The 27,460-nt window shown below is 42.5% G+C and overlaps 1 protein-coding gene across 1 annotated transcript in view; it reads left to right on the top strand.

Moving 5' to 3' along the window:
* Window positions 1-20,731: 20,731 nt before the first annotated feature.
* Window positions 20,732-27,460, top strand: part of LOC126213023 (uncharacterized) — a 47,749-nt gene continuing 41,020 nt past the window's right edge. Inside the window, exon 1 of the mRNA XM_049940587.1 lies at window positions 20,732-20,777. Within this exon, the coding sequence (XP_049796544.1) occupies window positions 20,748-20,777 (30 nt within the window). The 5' untranslated portion in view covers window positions 20,732-20,747. The remainder of the gene's footprint in view (window positions 20,778-27,460) is intronic.

The raw sequence follows: 27,460 nt of genomic DNA, 5'->3' as shown, positions 1-27,460 counted from the left end.
CAGCTTTAATTCCGCCAGTACCTCATTGAGTCGTGTTTGGGTAGCTCAGTTGGTAGAGCGCTTGCCCGCGAAAGGCGAAGGTCTCGCGTTCGAGTCTCGGTCCGGCGCACAGCTTTAATCTGCCAGCAAGTTTCATATCAGCGCACGCTCCGCTTTAAAGTGAAAATTTCGTTCTAGAAACATCCCCCTGGCTGTGGGTAAGCCATGTCTCCGCAATATCCTTTCTTTCAGGAGTGCTAGTTTCTGCAAGGTTCGCAGGAGGGGTTCTGTGAAGTTTGGAAGGTAGGAGACGAGGTACTGGCAGAAGTAAAGCTGTGAGGACGGGGCGTGAGTCGTTCTTGGGTAGCTCAGTTCGCGTGGCCAGCAGTCTGGCTTTAGCTGTCGCCGCAGTCGCACGCTCCTCAAGTTTGCTCCGTGAACTTTCAGTGTGTACGCCAGTGTTTTCATGTTTCGTGACTGTTTATTGGCTTTTTGCACGTGAATTAAGTGTTACAAATTGAGCTATTGGTCTTCGTTCATGTCGTCTTTCTACGTAGTGCTGTTGGGATTTCGGCGTTGTCCGAAATTTTTTCGCTGCAGAACACCATGGCAAACTCCGTGAGAAAAAACGCAGTGATTTTCACCTTCGACAAGTACACCCGTCCAGTAGAGCCCTCTGCACTTGAAATACACGACTAGATTACCGAGGTATTTGGGCTTCATCTTGAATCTGTTCATACCATGCAGCTAGACTCTGATGAATAATGCATTTTTGTAAAGTTTAACGATTCCGTGAGAGTAGACCGCTTTCCGGAAAAATTTGGTTATGAAACGGAATTTATACACCGTGATGGTACTAAAAGTACTGTAAAACTCAGGAATTCCGAGTCTGTAATTAGAAATGTTAGGGTTTTGAATATTCCCATAGAAGTAGACAACTCGAAAATTGAAGATGTCCTTTCAAAGTGTGGGGTTGTCAGGCAAATAGTCAACGATAGGTGGGCTTCGCATTTCAAGCTGCGGTGCTTTAACGGCATTCGCTCCGTGGAGATGGAAGTGAAGGCAAACATTCCCTTCCACATATTTGTTGACGGGCATAAGGCGCATGTTGTGTACTGAGGGCAAACCCCTACATGTCATGTATGTAACGAGTCTGGTCACCTCCGTCAGGACTGCCCTCGCCGTGTTTTGTGCTAACAAATAACCTTACGCAACGCCGGAAATCAAAACTCAACGATTTGTTGCCAGCCAGTAATACAACAGAGGCGGCGGCTGTCGTGGATCCTGTTACTACCTCTGAAAATTTTGCACTTAATGACTTTCCGTCTTTAAAACCTGCATTAACTGCTGAAATTCCGTCCCGTGACAGCGAGACTCCCACTAAAAAGCGTCCTCTAGAGGACACTGAAAAAAAATGTTCATGAGGACTCTTCCTGTGAAACACCCGTTGCCAGGAAGCCGAAGCCAAGTCCTGTTGGACGTGGTAAAAGGAGATGAAATGCAGGTCGATTTGGCTCCCACTTCCGCACAAGGAATTGTACCGCTACGAACAGATAGTGACGCAGCTGGTAGTGACCTTTCACAGAAATGTGACCCTGAGCCTGAGGTCACAGCTGCAATAACCGCATCGAGTGCACAGCCCATACAGTGCGAACAGTACGAGGAAGTACCAAGCAAACAACCTGCTGGCTCCGAAGCGCAACACCGCGCCGAAGGAGGAAATAAACAAGCATCACCGCCTCGCCAGCAAGACAACGCAACCGACAACACCCCGGAGCCAAATATTGACGACTCGCAAGCCACCGCCGTTGCGCAAGACGACCACCGTCGGAGGCTGCGACCGAAACCAGGTCTTGCTGTCACGCGTCATCGAGCGAAAGCCACACCACAGAAGAAAGACGTCAAGAAAAAGAATATTAAATATGAAGTCATCAGGGCCAACACTGACGAGGAGAAAGAGAAAGACCACAGTGACTTATAGCAATGCATTGTCAGGATAATTTTCTTTTCAAGCACTTTGTTTAAAAGCAGTAAAAAATTTTCTATGAAGTTAGTGTATGTAATGGGCACACAGCTTGTAAAGATCGTGACTTGTAGAGAAGCACGTTGCTGCTATAATCATACCGATCCTCATCCCAAATAGCTTCTTCTGGTATGTCTGTGATGCAAGTTTATAGCACTACTACTATTAACATTAATAAAATACAGTCACCCGTCAAATTGGCAGAATCAGAAGATTTCTTGTTCCAGTCTGGGACAGATATCGCGTTGCTACAAGAAGTTGCGACGACGGCATTTCGGATGCCAGGCTTTTTTGGAATTGTTAGTGTTTCTACGGAAGCCATATCGGTACAGCCATTCTTATAAGTGAAGGCATTCCGGTGACTGAAATCGAAAGACTAGAATCAGGAAGAGCCGTAGGCATAAAAATTTTCGATATGACCGTGCTTAACCTGTACGCCCCATCAGGAATTTCCCATAAATTGGATGGTGCGATGTTTTTTCAAGATGAACTAATTTATTTATTGAGGAAAAATCCGTGTTCTCTTGTATTAGGTGGACGTATTAACTGTGTTTTAAACCAGAAAGATCAACAACCCAATTTCAACTACTCGCCACAGTTAAAAAAGTTAGTAAGTGATCTACAACTCAAAGATGTACAGGAACTTCAGCACCCGACATCAGTCGAGTTCACGTATATAGCCAGCCACTCCCGCAGCAGACTAGATAGAATTTATGTGCCACCAAATTTGGAAAATTTTTTATTAAACGTTGGGCAAAACAAGACAGCAAACATAAAACTTTGGGAATAACCTTAATGGCATGTCCGATGAGGATGGCTGCTTTTAACTGGACGGAAGCTAGGAGGAAAGTTCATGGTGCTGTAATGGAGAACATGCATCGAACTGTGGACCAGGTGCGAAAAGTCAGATTCATGAACTCCTGCATTTTGTCTAAAGCGTATTTCACTGCACAGGTATTTCCAATCCCCAAACTAGTAGCGAAAGGGATCATGTCCACTGTTACCAATTATTTATGGCGAGGAGACATATTCAGGGTCGGTGCGACTACCGTTATACTGGATGTCAGAAACGGGGGCCTCGGTTTGGTGGACATTCGAAATAAAGCGTCTGCTCTGTTACTCAAACGGACTTTCAATGTACTCAGAGAACTTCCACAATGTATAACCGCAAAGCTCTTTGAGGCTGTGACACCCCATAGTCTGCAAGCACCGATTGATGTGCGAAGGATTAATGCCCGTCTGCAGTATGTGAGGAACTTTATCCTCGAAGCAAGTTACCTTAGTGACGAAATCAGAAGCAACACATGTATCACAGCGCGCGACATCATACTTGAAAGGAAGTTAAATGAGGGCAGAAACAAAATTGAAAAGAAATTCCCTAATTGTGACTGGAAAGCTGTATGGCGGAACATCAACTATGCCGGGCTATCTGCAGACGCTATTTCCGCATGGTACAAAACAGTTAACAATATCATCAGCACCAACGAGAGACAGTATGGGATCGGTTTAAACCAGACACACCTTTGTGGAAAATGCTGTCTGGTGGATACACTCATCCACAGATTCACCTGTGGCGGCAATGTGAATAACTGGAATTGGATCAGGCAACAAATCGCCTTTCTCGCCAGATCCGCGGCCGAATATATAACGCAATCGCTCCTCCTGAGACCAGACATGACATACTTTCCGAAATCAAAAACCACCGCGATTAGCTGGTTACTGGGAAAATATGTCATCAACAAACTTGGGTCGGACAACGAGATAGAATTCCGCGTTTACATGAAGTGTGAATACGCAAAAATCAGCACGTATCGCAACCACAAGAAGCACTACGGCAACATGCTGAAGATCATTTTTGAAAGAATGGGTGTCGGTTAAATATGTGGCACCACTACAACACCTTGAACGAGAACGAACAGAAGAGAATTAAAAGTCACTTGTGTTCTTATTATTATTTACTTCTATGTTTCAGGAAGAGTTTTTTCAAAACATTTTGTTCAGAATTACTCGTGTTCGACTTCCAAAGTATTTTTGTTATTCAAGAAGAATTGTTAAGTTTCTGTCAGTGATCAGTTTCTACTCAGAGTAGAGGTTTCTTTGTCTTTCTTACATCGGAGAATGGGAATTTTGTGTTAAGATTTCTGCACACTTAGTGCTATGACCCAACTGGGGACAGGAAAAAAGGTGTGGGAGGGGTTTGGGCCTCGACGCACCGGCAGTGCCGTGAAGAGACCCCACTGCTAGTGCGGCGTGTACCACGCCCTGTGACCTTCCTAATAGAAATAAGAAAAAGTAGTTAGCGCGCGGGAATAGGATACGGAAGGTCATGGGTTCGCGCGTGGGCGGATGCGAAAAATTTTCTTTTCCTCTTCATAAAAAAAAGAAAAAAAGTTGGTAGAGCACTTGCCCGCGAAAGGCAAAGGTCGCGAGTTCGAGTTTTAATGTGCCAGGAAGTTTCATATCAGCGCACACTCCGCTGTAGAGTGAAAATTTGATTCTAGAAAGAATATATTGTTACACGGGGAAACGTATAATTTTAGAATTGTACATTTGCATTTGAAACGTTCTAAGAAGTATGTATGCGTTAATGGCACATGCTGTTGCTGATGTCCGTGTCTGCTATTTCCAGTTTGGCTGGTATCTCGGTATTGCAGATGACGTGCAGCGACATGAACAACGGCATGTGCTACTATGGTATACATGTCTGTTATAACGTTCTGAGCAAAAATAACACATTCCCAAAAATATGCGTATCCCAATGCGATATTTTACTCTTTACTCTGCAGAAGAATAAACGAAGCCCGCTGGTGATAATGAAATATGGCTGAAATACGTATCGGTAAAACGAGAAGAAACCGTGTTTGTTCAAGGTTGAATCTCTTCAAATTTTTGTTCTTCAATCAAAGACGAGATAAAAAAAACTGAGATTTCATGTAGAGAAATCACCTCAAGATGAATACCTACTCACAAGATTCCAAGAAGCTGTATGAAGCGAAGAATCTGAGAATACAAGACGGACGCCTGGCTGTCGCTCTCGTAGGGCCGGCAAAGACGAGGTCGCACTAATTACAGGGCGCACAGGAGCGAAGTGGCCGGGGAGACGGTCCAGTGTGTGCTACTGCAGGAAAAACCCTCTACCACGCACTTCGCAGGGGTTTGTAGAGTATGGAAGTGGAAGTTGATTTAGATATTACCAACATGTTATTTTTACAGCCTTATGACTGAATATTTACTTTCGCACAGGAAAAAATAAATTTCACGAGCTAGGTGACTGACGCAAAAGCGGTAGTGCATGATATAGAAAAATATACTGTCCCAAATAATATATGATCTCAAGCACATGCACCCTTATTTATTCTGTAATTACTGCTTCCATTTCCTTACAGTTTGCATCCTTCAGCTTTACCTTTAGTTGCCCACATTAAAATTGTGTTACAAGCAATTTGAGTGAGTGAGGCGCAGGAGTTTGAACTTTCTTCGACGTACAAGACTTTATTGTTTAAACGTTTGCAAATCCCGTTAACGTTAGTAACGTCTTCACACTACGACATTCAGTAAACAGATAACCGAAGATTTCCGCTGCTCGCCTGGCATTGTCCTCGTTATATACCAGCTTATTTTGATGTTATTCTCATATATGTACATACTACTCACACAGCTGATACTATCAGCTGGTCTAATGACATTTCTCAAAATATTGCAGTGTTCTCTGTAATTGTGTGTAGTTGATGGCTCTTGATACTGCTGTATTCCTTGGTAATATTATGCTTTTAATATGTGTTATTCTGATGCATTGTGTTTTACACGCTTGCTGTTTGTCACTTGTAAAAATGGACATCTTTTTCCTGGAATATATGAAACGAACATATGTGAAGTATTACATCTTACGTCCAACCTGTGGTCACCGGTGACGCCTCAGGAGTTGACTGGATGACTTCGCCGCAGCTGGGTAGAGGCTCATAATCACGGCCGGCCGCGCCGTGCCACAAGTCACGCGTGCAGCGTGTCTGGGCCACGGGCCCGGCCTGCCTGCCGCTCGGCTCCGCTCGGTCCTTCTCGGAGGCGCCCGGAAGAGCGCGGCGCTTCGTCCGGCGTCGCGGTGCGGTTTGGCGTCTTTCGGCCGGCACAAGTCTCTCGAGTTCGGCAGACTCGCGCTGTCAGCGCTGTCTACCCTTCGCTGTGTGACCTCGGTACGATGGAGGTTCACTGGGCCAGTGGCTGTTTGCACGAAGGAGGCAGTCGAGCGATCTACCGTCGCGATCCTTTAAAATGAGTGGCAGTGACAGAAGAGAGCGAAGAGGTTTCTCAATTCATATACGTTACTGGTAGTGCATATCCACTGTGAAACGACATTAGATGTACATGTACACGGATGCTCTGCAGATCACACTTAAGTGCCTGGCGGAGGGTTCATCGAATGACCTTCACAACGATTCTCGATTATTCCAATATCGAACAGTGCGAGAAAAAAACGAATGTCTATACCTTTCCCTGATAGCTCCCGTTTCCTTTATTTTATCACGACGATCGTTTCTCCCTAAGTATGTCTGCGTTAGCAAAATATTTTCGCATTCGAAGGAGAAAGTTGGTGACTGAAATTTCGTGAGATGATTCTGCCGCAATGAAAAACGTCTTTTTGATGTCCACCCCAAATTCTGTAACAGGTCAGTAACACTGTTTCCCCTATTTCCGGGTAATACAGAACGTGCAGCTCTTCTTTCAACTTTCTCAATGTACTCCGTTAACCCTATCTGGTGAAGATCCCACACTGTGCAGCGGTACTTCAAAAGAGGGCATACAAGCGTAGCGTAGGCAGTCTCTTTAGTAGATCTTACATTTTCTAAATATTCTGCTAATGAATCGCAGTCTTTGGGTTCCCTCCCCCTCAACATTATGTGTTCCAACCCAACCCCAACCCCCAATCTAAGTGGCTCGTAATTAAAATTCCTAGGGTTTTAGTTGAATTTACGGGCTTTAGTGATTTATCGTGTAACCGAAGTTTAACAGATTCCTTTTAGCACTCATATGGAGGACTTCATTATCTAGGATCAATTGCCACTTTCCAAAATATACAGATATATTTTCCAAATCGTTTTGCATTTTTTGATCTCAGATTGTTCCTCAGATTGTTACGAAATCATTTATATAGATAAGGAACAGCAGTGGGCCTATAACACTACGTTGGGGAAGGCCAGAAATCACTTCTGTTTCACTCGATGACTGTCAGTTATAAGGAACTGTGACCTCTCTGACAGGATACCACGATCCCAGTTAGCTAACTTAGATGATATTCCATAAGCACCCAAGTTCAGTACAAGCCGCTTGTGTGGTACAGTGTCAAAGGCCTTTTCGAAATCCTTGTCGATAGCACTCAACACTTCGCGCTTCACAAGAATGATGTTTTCTGTATCCGTCTTTACTGTGTGTCAATAGACCATTTTCTTCGAGGTAATTAATAGTCCTCACACGCAATATATGTTCCAAAATCCTACTGGATATCGAAGTTAATAATATGGACCAACGGCTGAAAGCAAGGGGAAACTACAGCCGTAATTTTTCCCGAGGACATGCAGTTCTACTGTATGATTAAATGATGATGGCGTCCTCTTGGGTAAAATATTCCGGAGGTAAAATAGTCCCCCATTCGGATCTCCGGGCGGGGACTACTCAAGCGGACGTCGTTATCAGGAGAAAGAAAACTGGCGTTCTACGGGTCGGAGCGTCGAATGTCAGATCACTTAATCGGGCAGGTAGGTTAGAAAATTTAAAAAGGGAGATGGATAGGTTAAAGTTAGATATAGTGGGAATTAGTGAAGTTCGGTGGCAGGAGGAACAAGACTTTTGGTCAGGTGATTACAGGGTTATAAATACACAATCAAATAGGGGTAATGCAGGAGTAGGTTTAATAATGAATAAAAAAATAGGAGTGCGGGTTAGCTACTACAAACAGCATAGTGAACGCATTATTGTGGCCAAGATAGACACAAAGCCCATGCCTACTACAGTAGTACAAGTTTATATGCCAACTAGCTCTGCAGATGATGAAGAAATAGATGAAATGTATGACGAGATAGAAGAAATTATTCAGGTAGTGAAGGGAGACGAAAATTTAATAGTCATGGGTGACTGGAATTCGTCAGTAGGAAAAGGGAGAGAAGGAAACATAGTAGGTGAATATGGATTGGGGGGAAGGAATGAAAGAGGAAGCCGCCTTGTAGAATTTTGCACAGAGCATAACTTAACCATAGCTAACACTTGGTTCAAGAATCATGAAAGGAGGCTGTATACATGGAAGAAGCCTGGAGATACTGACAGGCTTCAGATAGATTATATAATGGTAAGACAGAGATTTAGGAACCAGGTTTTAAATTGTAAGACATTTCCTGGGGCAGATGTGGATTCTGACCACAATCTATTGGTTATGAACTGCAGATTGAAACTGAAGAAACTGCAAAAAGGTGGGAATTTAAGGAGATGGGACCTGGATAAACTGAAAGAACCAGAGGTTGTAGAGAGTTTCAGGGAGAGCATAAGGGAACAATTGACAGGAATGGGGGAAAGAAATACAGTAGAAGAAGAATGGGTAGCTCTGAGGGATGAAGTGGTGAAGGCAGCTGATGATCAAGTAGGTAAAAAGACGAGGGCTAGTAGAAATCCTTGGGTAACAGAAGAAATATTGAATTTAATTGATGAAAGGAGAAAATATAAAAATGCAGTAAATGAAGCAGGCAAAAAGGAATACAAACGTCTCAAAAATGAAATCGACAGGAAGTGCAAAATGGCTAAGCAGGGATGGCTAGAGGACAATTGTAAGGATGTAGAGGCTTGTCTCACTAGGGGTAAGATAGATACTGCCTACAGGAAAATTAAAGAGACCTTTGGAGAGAAGAGAACCACTTGTATGAATATCAAGAGCTCAGATGGCAACCCAGTTCTAAGCAAAGAAGGGAAAGCAGAAAGGTGGAAGGAGTATATAGAGGGTTTATACAAGGGTGATGTACATGAGGACAATATTATGGAAATGGAAGAGGATGTAGGTGAAGTCGAAATGGGAGATAAGATACTGCGTGAAGAGTTTGACAGAGCACTGAAAGACCTGAGTCAAAACAAGGCCCTGGGAGTAGACAACATTCCATTAGAACTACTGATGGCCTCGGGAGAGCCAGTCATGACAAAACTCTACCATCTGGTGAGCAAGATGTATGAGACAGGCGAAATACCCTCAGACATCAAGAAAAATATAATAATTCGAATCCCAAAGAAAGCAGGTGTTGACAGATGTGAAAATTACCGAACTATCAGTTTAATAAGTCACAGCTGCAAAATACTAATGCTAATTCTTTACAGACGAATGGAAAAACTGGTAGAAGCCGACCTCGGGGAAGATCAGTTTGGATTCCGTAGAAATGTTGGAACACGTGAGGCAATACTGACCTTACGAATTAACTTGGAAGAAAGATTAAGAAAAGGCAAACCTACGTTTCTAGCATTTGTAGACTTAGAGAAAGCTTTCGACAATGTTGACTGGAATACTCTCTTTCAAATTCTGAAGGTGGCAGGGGTAAAATACAGGAAGCGAAAGGCTATTTACAATTTGTACAGAAACCAGATGGCAGTTATAAGAGTCGAGGGGCATGAAAGGGAAGCAGTGGTTGGGAAAGGAGTGAGACAGGGTTGTAGCCTCTCCCCGATGTTATTCAATCTGTATATTGAGCAAGCAGTAAAGGAAACGAAAGAAAAATTCGGAGTAGGTATTAAAATTCATGGAGAAGAAGTAAAAACTTTGAGGTTCGCCGATGACATTGTAATTCTGTCAGAGACAGCAAAGGACTTGGAAGAGCAGTTGAACGGAATGGACAGTGTCTTGAAGGGAGGATATAAGATGAACATCAACAAAAGCAAAACGAGAATAATGGAATGTAGTCGAATTAAGTCGGGTGATGCTGAGGGAATTAGATTAGGAAATGAGACACTTAAAGTAGTAAAGGAGTTTTGCTATTTAGAGAGTAAAATAACCGATGATGGCCGAAGTAGAGAGGATATAAAATGTAGACTGGCAATGGCAACGAAAGCGTTTCTCAAGAAGAGAAATTTGTTAACATCGAATATAGATTTAGGTGTCAGGAAGTCGTTTGTGAAAGTATTTGTATGGAGTGTAGCCATGTATGGATGTGAGACATGGACGATAACTAGTTTGGACAAGAAGAGAATAGAAGCTTTCGAAATGTGGTGCTACAGAAGAATGCTGAAGATAAGGTGGGTAGATCACGTAACTAATGAGGAGGTATTGAATAGGATTGGGGAGAAGAGAAGTTTGTGGCACAACCTGACTAGAAGAAGGGATCGGTTGGTAGGACATGTTTTGAGGCATCAAGGGATCACAAATTTAGCATTGGAGGGCAGCGTGGAGGGTAAAAATCGTAGAGGGAGACCAAGAGATGAATACACTAAGCAGATTCAGAAGGATGTAGGTTGCAGTAGGTACTGGGAGATGAAGAAGCTTGCACAGGATAGAGTAGCATGGAGGGCTGCATCAAACCAGTCTCAGAACTGAAGACCACAACAACAACAATATGGACCTGTAATTTACTGGATTACTCCTTCCACCGTTCTTGAATATTGGTGTAACCTGTGCAGCTTTCCAATCTTTTCATACGGATCTTTCGTCCAGCGGACGGTTGTATAAGGTTGTTATGTATGGAGCTGTTGCATCAGCATACTCTGAAGGAAACGTAATTGGTATACAGTACGGACCGGAAGACTTGCTGTTATTAAGTGATTTAAGTTGCCTCACAAATCGTAGGATATCTGCCTCTAGGTTACTCATGTGGAGAACTGTTCTTGATTCGGATTCTGGAATATGCAGAAAGAGTTTAAAGATTTGATTGACAATGAAACAGGATTAAATCACGAATGTCGACAGACGAGATTCCTTGTTTTGTATATCAAAAAGCACTTTGTGCTAAATTTGCAGGCCTTTGGCACATGGCGAAATTGGAAGAAAGCATAGTATAATTGCTGAAGTCACACGCATCTTCCGTTTTCAGCTGCAACGGTTTTCAGTGAAACTGAACAATTCCTATGGAGACTTCATATCGTACTGCAAGGTTATGTCGAGAGACATACCTGGAACGACTTAAAACTTGCTAGCGTTTAATAAAGGAATGCAGGAACGAAATTAAAACATGTGCAATCTAGTGCAGATTTCACATTTTAACTGGACTTGACTGCACACTGCCCACAGTAATTCACTGCAAGGTAACTTTTTCCTCATTTGATGGGGATGGATTTAAAAAGAAAATCGCGTTTCTGCAACGGACACATTCTGACAAAGACAGTGAAGTTCCCTAAGATCACTGGTGTTAAAGGAAATACGGAGTTTTAAGAATACGTTGTGGCCTAGAAAGAATTACAAGGGTAGTTTTATAAAGTTTTTGAGATTTTTAGAAGTTTGCTTGGATTAGCGCCTCATTGCGTATTAATACAGGTTACGTAACATCAGTGCTCTTGTCCCAAGTTATCCTCTTCCTTTGTGTAAATTTTCCTGTCAAAACATGTCTAGCAAATGCGATGTTTGCTGTAGAAATCCGAAGGCGGGGGTGTGAAGACTGTGTAGGTTATGGTTTATTGGGGCGAATGTAGCGGCGAGGAAACTGGGTAGATAAAGACGCTCCTTCATGGCAACGTATGTTATGTAGAAAGGACAGAAAAGTTGCTGAAGATGAGGCAAAAATTTGTGCCCTTAAGGCTGAATTAGAAAATGAGTACTTGGAATTATGTAGGCTAAGGGAAGAAACAGGGACGGGAAAGGTAGGAGCAAAAAGAGAAACTGTTGAAAAAACTTCGAAATTCAGTTAGTACATCAGTTTGGCTTGCTATTTGAATTAGTGCAGGAAGGGCCTCATCCAGATGTAGTTGTATGTATTTTGAAGCAGAATATTAGCTTCAAGAAAAAAAGACATGTAGGGATCAAATCAGAATAGTAAAAGAAGAATATTGCTTCTAGTTAACAGTCAAGGCCAGGAGCTTCAGGAGGAAGTAGGTGCAGCGTACCAGCTCACAAGTTTTGTGAAAACAAATGCTAGGGAGATGAGGTAATTACAGTTGGAGCAGCAGGAAACAGCCTGTGGTATGAATCCAAGGTGTACTATTGCGAGAGACATGGATGAAATAGGAACATGAACTGGCCACACAAATGTGGTGTTTGTGGAGGCCTTTCAGCGCCATGTTCGGTCCTGCGTAAACACTGCTGTAAGGCGTGATAACACTTTGGCTTGCTATCTGAAGTAGTGGAGGAACGGGATGTTCCAGATACCCCCAAAACCACACATATGCGATGTTCCTGTTGACATTACTGGTAGGTGAGGACACACTACGCATGGCCTGCACCTAAATAGGAAGGGGAAAGATAAGTCAGCTGACACTGTAAGGGGGAGCCTCAGTCACAAGAAGGTGGCCCCTGTGGTTAATGGGACCAGGTAGACAGGTTTTTTTATGTTACGGTCAAAGTCCAAACAGGCAACACTAAAAAAAATAGAATAAAAGAAGCTCCATGTACAGTAAATAGGGATGAGCTAAGGGTAGTATCAACTTACTTCATCAGAATATCAGGGGAATAAAAAATAAAGTAGATGATCTGTTAGTATGTGTAGATGACCTCACAAATAACAATGAGATTGATATACTTTGTCTGAACACCGTGTAACTGTGGTGATGGATAGTGTCAGTATAAATTAGAATAATTTAGCCTCTTACACTTCCAGATATAGCATGGATAAAGGAGTGGTTTCCGTTTACAAAAACAAGGATATAAATACAAAACTGGAGAAGTAAGCAAATTCTGCATTGATGAGCACTTTGAAGTTTGTGCATATAAACTACAGCTAGATAATGTAGTGTTGATGGTAGCAACAGTGTACAGGTCCCCATTAGGTGATTGGGAGCTACTCATAAAAAACTTTACGCTGTCTATCAGCCAAAAAGAGGAAGTTATTAATCTGTGATGATTTCTATGTAAACTTTCTAACCAGATCAGATGGGAAAAGTGTAAGTGTTATTAATTACATATAGAATCAGCTATCAATTTCCCTACACATATAGCTCAAGACAGTAGCGCTCTATTAGATTATGTATTTGTACAGCAAGAGGGTGTAAAACTAACATATGCTTTCCCATTGATAAATGGATTATCAGCCCATGATGTAGAATTGATTAAATTAGAAAACACAGCAAGGTGTACAGTTCAGAAATCATGAAATAAAACTGTACGGTTGCTCAACCCAGTGTTTATTGAGCACTTCAGAGGAAATTTAAGAAATGTTAATTGGGGAGATGTATATAATGAGCCAAATGCACTTGTGCCCGGGCATGGCCCGTGAGCTGATGTCTTGGCCACCCCTTCTCTAAACATTTCTCCCAATTCTACACTCCTCATTTCTTTCGTGATTCCTACAAACACTAACACATGTACTCGTACTGATAAATAATTAAAATACAACCTACTGATAATTTTGATTAATGGGTATTAGGCCACGTTGCATAGCGTATTTCTGTGCCAAAGACTTCGTCCCCTAAATCTGGAGGCACCACCAGAGACACTAGCAGAGGCAATAAGCACTGAGACATCAGTGCCTTAACGAAACGTGAAAAGAAACATGTCCGAGATTTCAATTTTGATGTATTCTAGAGCTTCCAGCAGATAAGGGCAATGCTACAATGCTAATGAAATAACGAACCTACTGCAGAAAAACTGGCGTTGTATAACAATCAGGGAGGTACAGGGAGTTGAAAAGCAATCCTCCAACAGCAATACTTTGGGAAATGCATCAGCTAGTGAAAGCCTCCTCGAATTCTCCCACAGATTATAAATGTCTTTTCAAATCAGATCTGGTCCCACCAAGACTGTGTGGTGTGCCAAAAATTCAGAAACCCATCATTCCATTAAGACCAGTTGTTAGCGCTATGGACTGTTCGACAAGCATGGTTGCCAAGCACTTAGCAAGTCTTCTACAGTCCTCTGTAGCAAAAAAAGACATATAAAAGGTTTAGTTCATTTATCCAAAAAATAGAATCCTTCATGCTGAGCCCATCACATATTAGCCTATTTAGACATTCTATCACTGCTTACTAGAAGAAGGAATCGGTTGGCAGGACATATTCTGAGGCATCAAGGGATCACCAGTTTAGTATTGGAGGGCAGCGAGGAGGGTAAAAATCGTAGAGGGAGCACGATGTCACATATAGAAATTACACTCTTAGGCAAAAAAAGGAACTATGTGAAAGGTCCAGAAACTAATAGATGTTCCGTACCTGAACAGACAAACAAGTGGATGACTTATTCGAGAGAGAAGCTTCACAGATTAAGCAAGTCAATAATGCGTCCTTATGTAAGCAATGCATCCTGATGTAAGCAATTTCTCAGCTTCGCATTGATTGACAGAGTAGTTGGATGTCTCCCTGAGGAACATGATGCCATATTTTGTCCAAATGGTGCGTTAGATCCTCAGAATCTCGACCTGGTTGGAGGTCCCTGCCTATTTGCTCCAATTATTCTCAATTGGGAAGAGGTCTGGCAAAGTTATTGGCCAAGGTAGGGTTTGGCAAGTCCAAAGACAAATAGCAGAAACTCTCTCTATGTGTGAGTGGGCGTTATCTTGGAAAAAAAGTTAGCCAATGATGGCTAACCTAGAAGGGCAGCAAAATAGGGTGTAGAACACCACAGGCGAACTGGTGTGCTGTAAGGGTGCCACAGATGACAACCAAAGAGGTCCTGCTGTGAAGACAAATGACACCCCTGAGCATCAATCCAGGTGGTCAGACCACATAGCGGACGACAGTAAGATTGGTATCCCACGACCATCTGGGGCATCTCTAGACGCGACTTCGGCGAGGAATCTCATTGACTGTAACAATGATGAGCCTCACTTCAAATTGAGCCTCAAGGTCCAGCAAAGATGTGTCTGGACATGCCTTGGAGACTGGGGGGTATCAACTTGACTGTCGCCCACCATAAGTCGCAACAACCGGGAGTGATGGTCTGGGGTGCCGTTCACTTTCATAGCAGGACCACTTTAGTAGTCACCCATAGAGCAGAGCGATATGTCCACGTCCAGTTTTGTTGCCCATCATGGCAAGCCATACTGGCCTTACATATCAGCAAGGTAATGCCCACCCACACTCAGAGCGAGAGTTTCTATTGCTCGCCAAACATACCTTGACTAGGAAGGGCGCCAAAGCTCTCCCCAACTGACAACGTTTGGGGCATACTGGGTAGGGCCCTCCAACCATCTCGGGGTTTTCATGACTTAACCTGCCAGCTGGACACGATTTCGAACGATGTTCCTCAGGAGGACATTCAACAGCTCTGCCAGTAGATGCGAAGCCAAATAACTGAGGCGGACCAAAGCGTTATTGACTTCGCTCAGTTTGTGAGGCTCTCGAATAAATCATCCAGTTTTCTGAAACTGTATTCATTACAACATTACAGGAAACACACTCAGCACAGTTACAACGGAGTTCTATATGTAAAACTGGAAGGAACAGCTCATCAGCCCAGCAAGAAAAATCACTATCGTTGGTTTTGTTATATTGATGATACTCACACTTCGTTATATAGCCTCATGGACAAAAAGAACACAGAATTTCTAAACTTTCCGAATGATATTAGTTATAATATAGAAAAAGAGAAAGAAGTTGAAATATTTTAAAATGTACAGCTACTTAGAAAATCCACAGATGTTAGGCAGAGAAGGTCTGCAAAAACCTCACTCACACATGTGGATACATTCACAAAAATTCCAGTCATTGTCCCTAACTGAAAAGAGCAGTGATGAGAACATTGGTGGGCTTGGCTTAAATAATGTGTCACCAGAGTAGTTGGAGGAACGCTCTGACCATTTAAACACTTCTTTCAGAATAAATGATTAATCTGAGAAAGAGATAAATAGGGCAGTAAGTCCATAAAGGTATGGAGCTTCTCATGAAGAAGAAACAAAGATTTACTCCCATTCGTAAAAGCAGTCATGGTTCACATGATCAGAGTACGAGGAGTACATAGTATTGATGCAGTGTTTATACCAATTACGAAGGAGCGTGAATGTTTTGAACACTGTAAAGAATGTACGGCCAGCACTTGGCACAGGAGGAATATATAAATTGTCTTGGGCACACAGTCAAGCACACATGTGTAGTGCGAAGAGAAGTAAAGATTTCTTGCTTAAGGAACAGAAGAGCAGTTGTCATCTGCGAAATAGCAATAAATCGGCAGTCGAAGAACATCCACTGGGACCAGGGAAACTAAAAATTCGTCTCTGCGATACCGAACCAATATTACTGTGATGGAATTTACAGAGAGGGCATTCAAATTCCAAAGCACGAAAGCCACTTTAACGGAAAGAAGAATGAGAGAAATTAGACTAGTTGCTGGCCTCAGTGCTGAATACAGAAACCAGCGCCAAGTGTTCCCCAGCAGAAGCTCGACAACACACGCACTCGTGACTCTGCGCTCTTAAGCAGCCGTCTGATGACATCACAGCCCGACTGTGGCAGGGATCCGAACAAACAGTTCAGCTTGTAGAGTTTATAGAAGTTTCAAACTGCTGCCTGAGCCTTTATAGCCTCTGAAGATGTTTCCAGCATTTGGAGACGAAACGTTAGAGACCTTTCCATTTATTTGTTTTTTTTTTTTGAGTCATCTGTCTTCTCATTCGTTTGATGTCCACTACAAATTCCTCTCCTATGCCAACCTCTTTACCTCAGAGCAGCACTTGCGACCTACGTCCTCAATTATTTGCTGGATGTATTCTCCAATTTCGTACCATGGAAGTCATTCCCTGATGTCTTAGCAGATGTCCTATCATTGTGTTCCTTCCACATATTCCTTTCCTCTTCCATTCTGCGCAGAACCTCCTCATTCCTTACTTTGTAAGTTGACCTAATTTTCAGCATTCGTCTGTAGTACATCATCTCAAATGCTTTGATTCTCTCCTTTTCCGGTTTTCCCACAGTCCATGTTTCACTACCATTCAATGTTCTGCTCCAAACGTATATTCTCAGAAAATTCTTCCTAAAATTAAGGCCTATCTTTGATACTAATACACTTCTCTTGGTCAGGAATGCCTTTTTCGCCGGTGCTAATCTGCTTTCGATGTCCTTCTTGCTCCATCTGTCATTGGTTATTTTGCTGCCTAGGTAGTAGAATTCCTTAATTTGATATACTTCGTGACAATTAATCCTGATGTTATGTTTACCTTTGTTCTCATTTCTGCTACTTCCAATTCCCTTCGTCTTTCTTCGATTTATTCTCAACCCATATTTTGTACTCATTAGACTGTCCATTCCATTCAGCCCATTGTGTAATTCTTCTTCACTTTCACTTTCAGGATAGCAATGTCATCAGCGAATCGTATCATTCATACCCTTTCAACTTGAATTTTAATCCCACTCCTGAACCTTTCTTGTATTTCCATCATTGCTTCATCGATGTACATACTGAAAATATGGGCGAAACACTACATCCCTGCCTACATCCTTCTTAATCCGAGCACTTCATTCTTGGTCATCCACTCTTATTATTCTCTCTTGGCTTTTGTACATATTGTGTATTACCTGTCTCTCTCTACAGCTTACCCCTGTTTGTCTCAGAATTTCTAACACTTTGCGCCATTTTACATTGTTCAACATCTTTTCCAGGTCGACAAATCCTATAAACGTAACTTCATTGTTCTTTAGTCTTGCTTCTATCAAGGACAGCAACGTCGGAATTGCCTCTCTGTTGCATTTACCTTTCCTAAGGCCAAATTGATAGTCATCTAACTCATCCTCAATTTTCTTTTCCATTCCCCAATATATTATTCTTGTCAGCAATTTGGATGCATGAGCTGTTAAGCAGACTGTTCGATAATTGTCGCACTTGTCAGCTCTTGCAGTCTTAGAGATTGTGTGGATGATATTTTTCCGAAAGCTAGATGGTATGTCGGCGGACTCATACATTTTACACACCAACATGAATAGTGGCTTTGTCGCCAGTTCCCCCCAATTATTTTAGACATCCTGATGGAAAGTTATCTACCCCTTCTGCCTTATTTGATCTTAAGTCCTCCAAAGCTCTTTTAAATTCTGATTCTATTACTTTATCTCCTATCTCTTCTAAATCGACTCTTCTTTCTTCTTCTACCACATCAGACAAATCTTCCCTCCTCATGGATGCCTTCAATGTACTCTTTCCATATATCCACTTCCTCCTCCTTTTTGACGGTGAAATTCCCACTGCACTCTTAATGTTACCACCCTTTGCTAACAATTTCACTCAAGGTTGCTTTGACTTTCTTATGCGCTGACTCAGTCCTTCCAACAATCATTTCTTTTTCGATTTCTTCACATTTTTCAGGCAGCCATTTCGTCTTAGCTTTCCTACACATCCTGCCTATTTCATCCCTCAGGACTTGCATTTCTGTATTCCTGAATTTCCCTGAACATTTTTGAACTTCCTTCGTTCATCATGGGTAATAAAAGAAATACTTCAGTTATTTTTTTTATTTCCCATGGTTTCTTCACAGTTACTTTCTTTGTACCTATGTTTTTCTTTCCAACTTTTATTACTGTCCTTTTCAGAGATATCCATTCCTCTTCAAGTGGACTGCCTACTGGGATATTCCTTGTTGCTGTATCCATAGCCTTGCAGGTCTTCAAGAGTATCTCGTCATTCCTTAGTACTTCTGTATCTGACACATTTGCGTATCGATTCTTTCTGACTTATCTTTTAACCTTCAATGTACTGTTTATCATTACTACATTGTGATATGAGTCTATATCTGCTCCTGCCTTACAATCCACTATATCTTTTCGGAATCTCTGTCGGACCATGATGTAATCTAACTGTAGTTCCCCATATCACCCAGGCTTTTCCAGTTATACATACTCCTCTTGCGATTAAGAGTATTCGCTATTACTAGCCGAAATTTATTACAGGACTGAGTCTTTCTTCTCTCTCATTCCCTATCCCAACCCCATATTCTCCAGTAACCATTTCTTCCACGTTTTCCCATACAACTGCATTCCAGTGTCCCACGAGTAATGGAGTTTCATCTCCCTTTACGTCCTGTTTTACCCTTTCAGTACCGTCATATACTTTTTTCTGTCTCTTCATCTTAAGCTTCCGACGTCGGCATGTACTATCTGAACTATCGTTGTCGGTGTTGGTTTGCTGTCGATTGTGATAAGCGTAACTGTATCACAGAACTGTTCACTGTAACACACTCTCTGCTCTACCTTCCTAAAGAATCCTACTCCCATTATACTGTTTCGTGCTACTGTTGATATTACCATAATAGCAAGCCAAAATACGACCGTCCCGCCCCGCAGCAGAACCCATGGATAGAGACCTGCACCGGTGCCTGGTCGCCTACACAGCCTTGTACGACGATCCCCAGTCGACATTCGAAACCTGTACTCGCCGGTGAACACAAGCCCACTCCACTGATCCAGGTTCCGTTTCACGTGTCCCCTTAGGCAATTTCTTCGCACTCCAAGGTACCAGGTAGTTTTTTGTTGTTGTTCGTAGTGGTCGCCTAGTGACCAAATTCATCGTGTGGAACTGGCTACTTACTGACTGTGTCGACGAGCCTCCGAGTTGACACCAAACTGAGGGAGTACTTTTACAGATAGAGACTCCAGCAAAACACAAGCGGAACTGAGCCCACAGAGTTCTACCCCCATGATACAGAGGCACACAGGCAGTCATATGTGCCCCTGGATAGGACCAAAATTTCCTGCAGCTACTTCCTTAATTACTTTGGTGCCTCCCTCTTCCTGTCACTGTCATTTATGCAGCACTGCGCGGACCTGTGAAAGTCGTTTGGTTCTATTCTAAATCAACTGCACTACATTCCTGCAAAAAACCGGGGAGCAAATGCAGACAAAAAGACAACGCTGCAATTTGCCTTGGTTATATTGAGCTGTTGCATATTGTGCTAAAGCGTTAAGGACCCATGTTGACTATTAATGACATTGCTACAACAGCTCCCACTTAGTGGTTGCATGTTCTGTCCAATTTTGTCCCTGCTAATCTCACAATCAAGGATGCCATGGTGCTAATTCCTAAGACAGAGTGCTATAAGAATTCAGTCCAACTGAGTAAGGTAGCGCAGTATGGTCTTTCTTGTCAAGAAAGATCAAGATTCAACCTCATCCAAATGGCACAAGAGAGACATGGCAACGTCTTGAAAACGTGGTATTATAGTGGAAGTGCTGCTCGTGATTATGGCGCCAAGGAGCAGACGAGCGCCCACTCCATGCCTTTGAAGGCGGTCTGCTGTGCTTGTCCAATCATACTTCTGGCTGCATGTTTGCATGTGAATTCTTGTATTTCATCAGAAATGATCAGTTCGCCAGAATATGTTAGCCGACTCGCATACCAGTCGTAATGTACGCAACAATTCCTGTCTGACACCTCGATTCGTCTCTAATGGGCTGGCGACCTCTATCAATGGGAAACGTAAAAGCTGGAGAAAGGCAAGTTCAGTTTAGTTTTGACTATTCTAGTCTACAAAATACAGTCAAGTTTCAGAGTATCATCTGTCACATAAGCTGACTCCATTTTATTTTGAAAGGTTGAACAACATGGAATGGAACATGACAAAGCTGCAAGCGGACGATCTGAGGCATCATATCCTGTCCCAGTCAGCGCATGCTGTTCGACGCGTCACAAGAGCCACGGTCGGCAGGGTGAGATGTGAGAGGTGGTGTCATGTTCAGTTTGAGTGGAGGGATAAACCTGGTGAGTATATTATTTGGAAGTTCGTTATTGTTAAATAAAGCGCAATGTGCTCATTTAGGTTTTCTATAAAAACTCTCGTCGAAGTTAATCAACACATGGTGATGGAGTTGCACCACATTTGAAAATTCTGTCCTAATTAAAGTGCAAAGAAATAAAAACATAAGAACTTAATAATAATCACACTGGAGAAAAGAAACAGTTATCTAATCACAACCGATTGCATCTAACAAGAGAAGTTGACCAACCTGGTCTCACATACAAAACGCACACTTGCAAGGTGTGAGCCCCAGCTGTCTATGTCGCGCGGAGATTTGCGCCACGATTATGACTGTACGCAGTTAAGACCTTCTGAACACATAGATTTTCAACGCTCTTGTACCACTTGTTTCTGGCACGCTCCGCTGCGTTCGCCCATTGTCGGAGCTGGAACTACTGTACGGTACGGTGAGTAAGAGGTTCGCGTTTATAGTGCCGGTCAACCGACAAGCGACAGTGTGGCACCTCCAGGAGCAGTATACAGTGACGGTCAAATTGCCACGTTTAAACGTCAAAGCTCGCTACAGTTGTGAACGGTAAGCGTCGTTATATGTGGCTATTCGACTAACTCTTACTAAACAGTGTTGACCATATATGCGCATGGCATTGAAATACTATCTGCTCATATTGCTTACCCGTTTTTCATGTCAAATAACATGTGTTCTACTTGAAGAACAAAGTTTCGAAACACATGGGGAAGACGTGACCGGCTCCACACACGTCTTCCCACACTTGCGACATGAAGCGGGTCTGAGGGCTCTGGACATCACCCCGCTGCACAGTACTCTGCACTCGTGCATCAGGCAGCTGCAGTGGGGCGGAGCCAGTGGCAGGCAACCTGCACCTACAGAACTTTAAAAACTCTGCATTCAAGACGTCTAAAATGAGTTATACCATAAGCATGGCCACTTATTTTAAGAGGGGGCGGGTGTTTGGTATCTAGGGTTGAGATCTCGCAAGTGTACGTTTTTCTCCTTACAAAACAAGGTCGAGTTAGTTATGTTTACGTGGAAGGTTACAAGTAATAAACATGAAGGTTGAGGACAGATTTCATTCGATGTCAGATAAGGAGAGATCATGCTGACACATCAGTAGAGCACACCGCCTCTAGCCTCGACAAGGGCCTGAGTTGGCCGACAACGAGAGTCCACGAGTCTCTCCAGTTGTGTCGTGTTCAGCTGACGTCACTCAACAGGTCCCGTAGAGCCGCCAAGTCGCAGGGACGTTGAGACCGCCGCTGTCCACACGCTGGAGCCAGACATCTGCTGTGAGGCTGAGACCGGATGGCTTAGCGGGCATGTCGGGATGCGGCAGGACGGCTGAGTGTTCGGCCGTCCAGCCAGGAGCGTGTCCACGTGGCCTGTGAACACGGCTGCTGTCTTGGGAGCGTCCCCAGGGTACTCAGCATGAGGGTAGCGCACAGGTCCGGATTAAAAGATCACTGTGCGATGTGATGCGATCTAGACTGCTCGCTCACTAAACATCAGCACAGATCTCTGACACGTGACGTTTTAAGACTCCCGTTCATTGTCGTTGCGATAAAGGTGACAATGCAGGAAGGTACTGTAACTTTTCCGAAATTTTTAGACCTTTAATGCCATACGCTACAGAGCGTACGGGGATCCACTACACGATGCCAACCCCAGCAGAACAGACATTAAGAGTCGCAAGAAAAGACAGAGCCCGTGTCCTTAGAAATAGTGTAAAGTGCGTTATAAAAAAGTAGCGGAATTTGGCACATTGTGTACATTTATTTACTTCTTTATGCGTTTATTCCACCTGATAAAATTAAGGCATTCGTGCACTCTCTTACATATAAACTGACATCTCAATGAGTCAATATTACGACATGTGAAGTACACGGGCAGCACACGGTAGTGATAATTATACTACTTCTGCTAATAACAACAACAACAACAATGGAGACACATAAGAACACACGTTTCTCTTGATGGGACATGCAGAACTGTTGATACACATCCCAGTGATAAAATCAACTGCTGATGTACAATTTTGCAACTGTAGCAGGTATTATCACTGATGACAGAAATTAATATATGGGGTTTCATAAATTCCACATGCTATGGTTTATATCAGAATACACATACTACAAAAATTGTAGCTCTGCATCTTTAAGTTGACTTAGATGTAAAACAGTGTAACTGTTTCGAACTGTAGATGCATTACTTTTACATGTTTGTTCGCCTTTCTTATAACAAATTACATAATGATAAAAATATCAAAACTTTACGTACTGCTATTACATAACATTATTGCTTCAGTACAAACAGTCATGATTGCACACGAGGTTTGGCCTTGGAGCGGAGTGGAAGAGAGGGGAGTCCCTTTCTCTCTCCCTCTGTCGCTCTTTGTTTTAACTCGCAACCGTCGGTAGCTATAGAACACTCTCGCTTCCACACGGGAGGTACGCTTCGAAAAGGATCTAGGCACAGAAAAGTTCCATCTGAGGTTACGTCGTGGTGAGACTCTTGTTAATACTCGGACTTCTGTATTTATGGGAAGAATTTTCCGATTATCTACGTTTAGCAGTCGAAATCTATCGTTTTGTAAATCCTGATCGTAGATTGTGTGGCACCCGTAGGGCCAGATATAAGCTCAGATCTCAATTGAATTGCGATGAAGCGTGGATAGGAGTTTAAGAGAATTGTCTGGCAGAATAAATGCGGGAAGGAGTGGGACACTGAAGTGGAGGTCATTCATGAAATGCGTCTGAATTTCTCTTGGGCTGTAGATACTACGTTGATGAATACCACACAGGCAGTTCATTTGAACAGGAATGGACGTCTATGAAAAGGGCATCACAGAAGTTGGACAAACAAATAACTGGCAACCAATGCTGTACAATCGCAATACAGTCATGAGATGTTCAATTGAATCTTTTATTAGAACATGTTTCGCGTTTCGGGATTACACCCATTTTCAGACATATGTTACAAACAAGTACAAAACATAAGCGAACAGCATACTAAACACGTCTCAACGTTACAGACAATGAGATGTGGTCATATGAGTTACATACCGCAAACTTCAACTCCTTCCAACCCAACCAGGCGTACAGTCTTGACAATTCAAAGAAAGTGTCGAATAATATATGACTGCGGCTCGAGCAGTCTTGAAGCAGAGCGTATACTGACGCTAAACAAGTCAACCAGCAGCGAAGTGCCCTCGGTAGGGGGTGCTGTATGGTTTACATGTAATTTAAGAATAATAGACTCATCATATAAATCTAACAGGGTGTAATTACGACTAGCAGTCGGAATAGTACTTCTGCACACGTTAACACTAAAAGTTTCTTAAATTTTTTTAAACCTGCAAATTTTTTTACATTGCCATACTATGCCTATAGCCAGTAGTGGCACTAAACACAAACCATATGTCAATATAAAATAAATAATAGGGAGAGGGGGGGAGGAGTTCCTTGGTGAATAAACCTTTCAACCTCTCAAATCTCTAAAAGAATACCACCAAATTAAATATAACCAACATTATCCATCATAAACTCAAACCTTGTGATCAGCTCGCGTACCCAAACGTCTTAGGTGGCATCTGTTATAGCCAACGGCAACCACATCGGCGGAAGCCATCCGCCTATCGAGTTACAGCCAAGTGATACTCATGGGCCATGATTGCCAAAACAAAAGCCTTCAGACAGCAACTTACACCCCTCTACCACATGGGAAAAGTTTAATGGTGAGAGGAAGAGCATTTTCATAAAATCCCAAAAGATACGTGGGCTATACCTCATACATTCCTTATATAAACTAGTGGCACGACAATTGCCCGAGTCCTACCTATGCTATCCGGATACCGGAGAGCTAAAGATTTTAAAAAAACGAATACAAAACATTAAAAGTGTTAAAACTTTAGTCTAAAATCAATAAAATAAACCATGGTGTCACCAAAGAGCACCCAAAGGGAACGGTGGTGAACAAATCTGTAAATGCCAACCTATATGCCCATCTAACTTTCCCTGTATGACGATAAACTAGCCAACCACTAGGCAAAAATCATAGCTTATCATGACGGTACGTGGACAGAACACCACCGGCTCCTATAAAATACACAATCATACTTCTAATGAGGGGATAATAGATACCAAGTTCAAACAGTATCTGTTCAAACAAGTCAGAAAACCAGTTGCTCCCACCGGAAGCCTGTTTATTAAATACTGGGTGTGCAGCGTGCTGTATACGCGCGTAGATCTCCAGATCTTCAAAGTTATCTAAAATCTTCCCGTTAGGTTATAAATGCTGAATTCTTAGGCTATCTTCTATCAGGGCCCGCTTTTGGCCAGTCTCCTTCATATGACACCCCAGCCCACTATTATTACTATAGTTATGTTCTGTAAACCTTGTGGCAAAATCCCTACCCGTCTGGCTAATGTATGTCCCAGCACATCCCCCACACTTAAATTCGTATATACCGGATTGCTTAAGCTTATCTGTTTTCCCTTCGTCCTTATGTAGTAATATTCCCCCCAACTTCTTCCTTGTATGGAAGCCTACGCGAACGCCAGCCTCCCTGAATGCTCTAGCTATTTTTTGGCAACATGGTCCAACATATTCCATTGACACAAACTTACTATTTAATTTTTGGCGGCCTGACTGCCGCGTCTTGTTAAGAATTTTAGCTCCAAACTCTCGTATAAATTTTTCCTAGTACCCGTTAGCCCGTCGTAATTACACTCTGTTAGATTTATATTCTGAGTATATTATTATTGAATAACTTGTGAATGCAGCGCCCCGACACTTTCGTTGCGTTGTCAAGACTGTACGCCTGGTAGGGTAGGAAGGAGTTCAAGTTTGAGGTATGTAACTTATATGACCAGATCTCATTTTATGTAACGTTGAGACGTGTTGAGTGTGCTGTTCACTTATGTTTTGTACTTGTTTGTAACATATGTCTGAAGATGGGTGTAATCCCGAAACGCGTAACATGTTCTAATAAAATATTCAATTGAACATCTCATGACTTTATTGCGATTGTACAGCATTGGTGGCCAATTATTAACATAAAAATTATCGCAGGCCTCAGACGGGATTTTATGTCCTATATGTCAAACAAAGATAGATATAAGGAGCTAACGGAAAAGAAACCTTGGCAAACAGAAAAAAACACTGCAACTGATCGGTAAATGTAGAAGGTGAAAAAACGTTCAGAGGAACACAGGAATACAGCAGTATAAGTCACTTGGGGACGAAGTAACTAGGGGTAGATGTGAATCCAAAGCGAAATGTCTGTTGGAAAAATGTGAAGAGAAAGAGTATCACATGGGCGTCTGAAAGATTTATTCATTGTACAGATTACTCAAAGAACATTTGACGTAATCTTTAAGAGTGCATCGGGAATTCCACTGTCAAATGCAGAGGAGAGTGCAGGTAGGTGTAGAGAGTAAACTGAAGGCATCTACGAGGGGAAAGACCCGTCTGATGACTTGACAGAAGAAGAAATGAGAATCACAGTGGAAGACACTGGAGATCCCACATAAGAGTCAGAGCTTAACACAGCTTTGAAAGGCAGAAGCAATAGGTAACATAGCTTCGGAGTTTCCGAAATCATTGGCGAAAGTGTCAACCAAGAAATATTGAAGTTGGCGTCTAGAATATACAAGAATGGCGCTATACCATTAGATACAACCCTGAAGATATAAGCAGATACTTGCGAGGCCTATCGCACAATGAGCATAACACCTCATGTATGGAATTTGCCGACAGGAATAATATATACAGAGGAATGGAAAAGATAATAGAGAATATGATAGATGACGATCATTTTGACTGTCAGAAGGCTAATAGCACAAGAGAGCGGCACGTCTGACATTGTAACTGATGTGGGAAGCAAAACTTGGGAAATAAAACGGACACATTCATAGGCCCTGAAAGGAAAAGCATCCGGAAATGTAAAATTCTGCAAAATGTTCGAAATATTGAGAAAAATAAGAGTAAGTTGCAAAGAAAGACGGGTAATACGTACAAGAACCGAGAGGGAACAATAACGTTGCATGACCAACAACAAAATGCTGTCCCATATTTGGTAAGTTCCATGCTTCACCGATTCTACTGAGAACCTCATCATTTCTTTTCTTATCAGTCCATCAAATTTTCGACATTCTTCTCTAGCACCACATATCAAACGCTTCAGTTCTCTTCTGTCCCGGTTTTCCCATTGTCCATGATCCACTTTCATAGAATACCGTGCTCCAAACTTACACTATGAGTTACTCGTCCTCCAACAAAAACTGACATTTAATTGGATAGATAAACAAAAAAACTACTCACCAAGCGGCAGCAGAGCACACACATAAAAGACTGTTGTAATTGACAAGCTTTCTGGCCAGTGGCTCCTTCTTTAGGTAGGAGGGTTGAAAGGGAAGGAACAAGGATGAAGGAAAAGGACTGGAGAGGTCTAGGAAAAGGGGTAGATTTTGGGAAAGTTACCCAGAACCGCAGGTCAGGGGAGACTTACCGTACGAGATGAGAAGGGAAGACTAATTATTGGGGACTGCATCGGACGAGATTTGAGAACCTAAGATGGTTCAAATGGCTTTGAGCACCATGGGACTTAACATCTATGGTCATCAGTCCCCTAGAACTTAGAACTCCTTGAACCTAACTAACCTAATGACA

Source organism: Schistocerca nitens, chromosome 11, assembly GCF_023898315.1.
Source record: "Schistocerca nitens isolate TAMUIC-IGC-003100 chromosome 11, iqSchNite1.1, whole genome shotgun sequence".
Taxonomy (NCBI): Eukaryota; Metazoa; Arthropoda; class Insecta; order Orthoptera; family Acrididae; genus Schistocerca; species Schistocerca nitens.
This window is presented reverse-complemented; position numbering and strand designations above follow the sequence as displayed.